Source organism: Meles meles, chromosome 1, assembly GCF_922984935.1.
Source record: "Meles meles chromosome 1, mMelMel3.1 paternal haplotype, whole genome shotgun sequence".
Classification (NCBI taxonomy): Eukaryota; Metazoa; Chordata; class Mammalia; order Carnivora; family Mustelidae; genus Meles; species Meles meles.
In genome coordinates, this window is record NC_060066.1 from 86,337,113 (window position 1) to 86,343,245 (window position 6,133).

Genomic DNA, 6,133 nt, shown 5'->3' on the forward strand with positions numbered 1-6,133 from the left:
ATGGGACACTTCTATTTTTAACTTTTTGAGGAACCTCCATACTGTTCTCCAGAGTGGCTGCACCAGTGTGCATTCCCACCAACAGTGCAAGAGGGCTCCCCTTTCTCTGCATCCTCACCAACACGTATTGTTTCCTGTGTTGTTAACTTTAGCCATTCTAACAGGTGTGAAGTGGTATCTTATCATGGCTCTGATTTGTATTTCTCTGACAATGAGTGATGTTGAGCATCTTTTCATGTGTCTGTAACCCATCTGGATATCTTCTTTGGAAAAATGTCTATTCATATCTTCTGCCCGTTTCTTAACTGGGTTATTTGTTTTTGGGGTGCTAAGTTGGTAAGTTCTTTGTAGGTTTTGGATACTAACCCTTCATCAGATAGGTAATTTGCAAATATATTCTCCCATTCTGTAAACTGACTTTTAGTTTTGTTGACTGTGTACTTCACTGTGGAGAAATTTCTTATGTTGATGAAGTCCAAATAGTTCATTTTTGCTTTTGTTTTCCTTGCCTGTGGTGACATGTCTAGTAAGAAAATTGTTAAAGCTGAGGTCAAAGAAGTTTCTATGTTCCCCTCTAGGATGCTGTTGGTTTCTGGTCTCACATTTAGGTCTTTCATCCATTTTTAATTTGTTTTTGTGTGTGGTGTAAGAAAGTGATCCAGTTTCTTTGTTCTGCGTGCTGCTGTGTGGTTTTCCCAACACCATTTGTGAAGAGGCTATTTTTTTCCATTGGACATTCTTTCCTGCAAACAAATCCAAAGATTAGTTGACCATATAGTTGTGGGTCCATTTCTGGGTTCTCTATTCTATTCCATTGATCTATGTGTCTGCGTTTGTTATAGTACCATGCAGTCTTGATGACTACAGCTTTGTTATATAGCTCAAAATCTGGAATTGTAATGCCTCCAGTTTTGTTTTTCTTTTTCAGAATTACTTTGGCTATTTGGGGTCTTCTGTGGTTCCATATAAATTTGAGGATGGTTCATTCTAGCTCTGTGAAAAGTGCTGGTGATATTTTGATAGAGATTGCATTAAATGTGTAGATTGCTTTGAATAGTATAGATATTTTGACAATGTTTGTTCCTTCAGTCCAAGAGCATGGAAAATGTTTTTCGTTTTTTGTGTCCTCTTTAATTGCTTTCGTAAGTGTTCTATAGTTTCCAGAGTACACACCTTTTACTTTTTTACGTATTCTTTGGTATCTTACTGGTTTTGGTGCAGTTACAAATGAGATCAATTTCTTGATTTCTTTTTCTGCTGCTTTGTTATTGGTATATAGAAATGCCACAGATTTCTGCACATTGATTTTACATCCTGCAACTTTGCTGAATTCATGTATGAATTCTAGCAGTTTTCAGTGGAGTCTTTAGGGTTTTCTACATAGAGTATCATGTTGTCTGCATAGAGTAGATTTTCACTTCTTCCTTGTCAATTTGGATGTCTTTATTTCTTTTTGTTGTCTCATTGCTGAGGCTAAGACTTCCAATAAGGATCCAGGAAAGGATGCTGTATTTTGTCAAATGCTTTTCCAGCATCTATTGACAGGATCATACAGTTCTTATCCTTTTTTTTATTAATATGGTGTATCATGTTGATTGACTTGCAAATATTGAACCACCCTGCAGTCCAGGAATAAATCCCACTGGATCATGGTGAATAATTCCCTTCATGTACTGCTGAATGTGATTTGCTAATATTTCATTGAAATAAAGAGCAACTGGGTATATGGAAAGAACTGAACAAAAGACCAGAAGACGGGGATTCTAGCCCTGATTTTAGCACTAATCAGGATATAATCCTGGCCAGGATATTAATCCTGGGCTTCAGTTTCCACAACTGTTAAGTAAGGAATTGGACTACATCATCTCTCATGGCCTCTCAAACTCTAAAATTTTTCAACTATATGAGTTGGAAAATCTATCAAGAAAAAAAAAGAATGAAAAGGAAATGGGGGAACCAGGTGGTGGGTTATAGGGAGGGCACGTATTGCATGGAGCACTGGGTGTTGTGCAAAAACAATGAATACTGTTACGCTGAAAAAATAAATAAATAAAAATTTTTTAAAAAATCATATATATCTGAATGTCTATGTATGCATACACATAGGTTGTATGTATATGTATAGTTACTGACATCTAATTTTGCTTTCAGTGAAGTACCAAATTTCTCCTTGATTTCTTTAACCTACCAATTATTATACTCTTAACCACTCGCTTTCTTCAGCCTTCACAGAAAAGTTTGGTTTGCCAATTAACATTGTTTATCAAATAAGTTTATCCTAATAATGAATGTCTTAAGTATCGGAATTTTTTTCAAATCTATGATCATTGGTCTCATGTTGACCTTTTTAGAACTGTTTTTCAGGGACACCTGGGTGGCTCAATCAGTTAAGTGTCTGACATCAGGTCAAGTCACAACCCCAGAGTCCTGGGATCGAGCCCCACATCAGGTCCCTGTTCAGGGGAAGACTCGTTCTCCCTCTCCTTCTCCCTCTGCCCCTACCCAATTTGTGCGCTCTCTCTCTCTCTCTCTCTCTCTGTAAAATAAATAAATAAAATCTTAAAAAAAAAACCAAAACCATACTTTTAAAAAAAAGTTTTTCAGTAGTGTCATCCTGAAAGTATTTCTTAAAATCATATTCTTAATTATTACCAATATAATATATATTAGGTTTAAACATTAATTTTTAAATAATCTTACAGTTTACCTTTTCAGCATGATATCAAACCACAGTCGTAGTATTATATTTACCAAGAACAACCTGTTACCATAGAAATGAGGCTGTCATATCACGATGATGTAACTGTTGGCACACGCTGACTCTGACTTTGGCTTCTATGACTACTATTTGTAATTCCAGTGTACTCTAACCCAGAGGGACAATGAAGCCACAGCCTACCTTCTGTCCTTAACCAAACCAAAGGGAGACTGAGAAACAGCAGATTGTTTTAATTGTCATCTTAACACAATTTATCTCTAACTTGTCCTGGCAAAAATAGGATAAAAAGGATATTATTCAAGCAGATGAACATACTCTGAAAAATTTTTAATAATAACAGAGTTAGGTCAGTCTGGATCATATTAATTTCAAGAAAAAAGTTTGTAAAGATTCTTCTTTTTTAATTTTTTTAAAGATTCTCTTTATTTACTTGAGCAAGAGACAGAAAGAGAGAGAGAGCACAGAGGGAGAGGGACAAGCAGACTCCCTGCTTAGCAGGGAGCTGACATGGGACTCAATCCCAGGACCCTGAGCCGAAGGCAGATGTTTAACCAACTGAGCCCCCAGTTGTCCCTATAAAGATTCTTCCATAAAAGTTTTATTTATAATTATTAAGAGCCTGTTACGCTAAAAACTACATACAAGGCACTTTGGGGTGTAAAGATGCAAAATAATAAGGGCTTATGTATCCTATCACATTATTTTGTTTAATTTCCACAATGACACTCTGCAGTAGGTATTATCATCCCTTTTTTTAAAGGGAAGATTGAGGCTCAGACAAGTCACAATAAGTGGTGGGATCTGATACAGCCCAAACCCTTCATCTGCTTCTAGTGCCTGTACTTTCAACCTGTGCTGAAAAGCTGGAGCATGTGAGGTCACAGGAGCCAGAAAGAGAGAACTTCCAATGAATTACCAGTTACACTAAAGGTTGTTGAGAGGTTGAAAGTGGGGTCTGCCGGGGGGAAAGCAAAGCAAGAAAGGAGATTAGGCCTGCTATCTCTGGTGACCTTCAAGAACAAAGTTTTTGTAAACAGGCAGAGGCAAGAACCAGACTGAAAGTGGTTGAGGATATAGAGGCAACATGTATGGATTCTCTTTATGTTCTAAAGCAAAGGACAAAGAAAAAAAAGGATGGCATATAGTATGAGAAGGAAATGTCATATGAAAATGGTGCTTGAATATTTTGGTCAATGCAGATACAAGAGAAGGTGGTGTAATTAATGAAACTATGTCCCAAAGAAGGGACCCTCTGACTACCAAGGGAGACAATGATGAATGGAATCAAAAGATGACCCTTATAGAAAAAAACAAACAAACAAAAAACCACGCAAGGGCTCCCCCTCTGAGCTAAAAGGAGGACAGCTGGAGGGCCGTGATGTCAGTAGAGGAGGCTGTGGGATGATTACCTTTTATGGGCATGGGGAATATGGTTCAGTGAGGAACAGGCCTACAAGAGCCTGAGAAATACTTGGTAAGTGAAGTTCTAGAAAAAGGAGACTGGAGCAGCATTGAGAACAGAGGACATCAGTGACTAGTGTGATTTTACAGCAAAGACTTTCTCCAGCTCCCTCTCAAAGAGTGAAAACAGAGAAATTGGGCCAGGGATTAGGTTGTTTATGGGTGACTGAAGCGAGGGTGGAGATAAATATTACTGGAATTGAGGCTGAGAAATTTTGAGGTCATCACACTGGAAAAGCATTACTACCTAGTCTAGATCCTCCAAGATGATGGCAGGTCGGATTCTTAAGCTCCATTAGCTTGACTCCAAGGAACTACTGTTAAATCATTCTTGCTGAAACAGTGTTTAATTAGAAGGATTTCAGATAGCCTAGTAAGCAAGTACTATAGATGAACTTTGAAAATTATGCAGACTTTTCAGCGAGGTTCTATTTTTTTTTTTTTTTTTAACTTTTAGATGTGAGCTCTGGTAGCTCAATGGATTGGGCCTACAAAAACGGAATACCCTACACATTTGCTTTTGAACTTCGTGACACTGGACATTTTGGATTTTTACTTCCAGAGGTGCTCATCAAACCAACCTGTACAGAGACCATGCTGGCTGTGAAGAATATCACAATGCACCTCCTAAATAAATGTCCCTGAGACCCAAGGGTCGGGTCAACCACCAGATGGCTGGTTCTTTGCAAGAGCTACTTGTCAGTGGGGGGAAATTGTTTTCAAAAAGAAGGGCAACTTCTTAGAAAGAACATATCTGTGGACTTTAAAAGGACTGGCTTTATGCAATTCAAGTTTCTGTGGCAATACAAAATTGGTTAACAGAATCTGAGCATAGCCTAGTTTGCTGTAAGAGAAATCCTCCATTTTATATCATTTTGAGTCATATTTGATGAAGGGGAAGAGGGGGTATTTTCAAGCTCTATTGTCTCAAGAAATGTACAAATTAAGGATTTCACTACAATAAATCTCCTTTTCTTAATTAAGATTTAGGCTACTAATGTTGTTCAATCCCTTTGTTTTCATTTGCGGTGGAAACTTTTGAAACAGAGACAACTATATTTCTTAATAAATACACAACTTATCAAGACCTTAGATTCTTTACATTTTCATAACCTGGCATTAGTGCATCATAGATCTATAAAAATATATCAAGATAGAGCATTCATGTTTAGACTCTGAGAATACCAGTTACAAAAACAGAAGTAAACATTAATTGAGGTCCCAAACATAGCGTTAAGAGCTTTACACTAATAACCTCATGTATTGTTCAAATACTATGAGGTAGATACTCCTATTAATCTCATTTTTTCAGATGAGGAAATTGGGACTTAGAAAAGTGATACAGGCTTCCATTTCCAGAAATATGACAAGATAGGTGTCTGAACTGTTGGAAATAATTACAACTTCTGGACAAAATGTAATTTTTTGAATCATCTTTAAAACATCAAACAAAAAAAGTAGGAAAATCTGGAGCAAGGCAGGAACCTGGAGAGCTAAGTCATGCACTGTTATCCTGAAAGCATTTTTTTTTTAAGATTTTATTTATTTATCTGACACGTAGAGATCACAAGTAGACAGAGAGGCAGGCAGAGAGAGGAGGAAGCAGGCTCCCTGCTGAGCAGAGAGCCTGATGCGGGGCTCGATCCCAGGACCCTGAGATCATGACCTGAGCTGAAGGCAGAGGCTTTAACCCACTGAGCCACCCAGGTGCCCTCTGAGAGCATTTGTTAAGCCAAGTGAATGCAGACTTTGATTTTCACAGCATATTGAAGAAAGGGAGCAAAGAACAGAACCCAAGGTTCTTCCAGGGTGGGAAGTCTATTAGCAGATTCTCCTCCCACCAGAATTCTAGGATTCCCAAGGCCTGTACCATCAGGGCAAGGGTAAATTACAAATAAACTCCAAACTGTCTTCAATGGAAAATTGACTTTTTCAGTTTTGGCAAGAGTAGAG

General features: G+C 37.8%; 1 protein-coding gene across 1 annotated transcript in view; it reads left to right on the forward strand.

Annotated features, from left to right (window-relative positions):
- CPA6 (carboxypeptidase A6) overlaps window positions 1-5,054 on the forward strand; it is a 366,147-nt gene extending 361,093 nt beyond the window's left edge. Inside the window, exon 11 of the mRNA XM_046016779.1 lies at window positions 4,638-5,054. Within this exon, the coding sequence (XP_045872735.1) occupies window positions 4,638-4,825 (188 nt within the window). The 3' untranslated portion in view covers window positions 4,826-5,054. The remainder of the gene's footprint in view (window positions 1-4,637) is intronic.
- The last annotated feature ends 1,079 nt before the right edge of the window (window positions 5,055-6,133 follow it).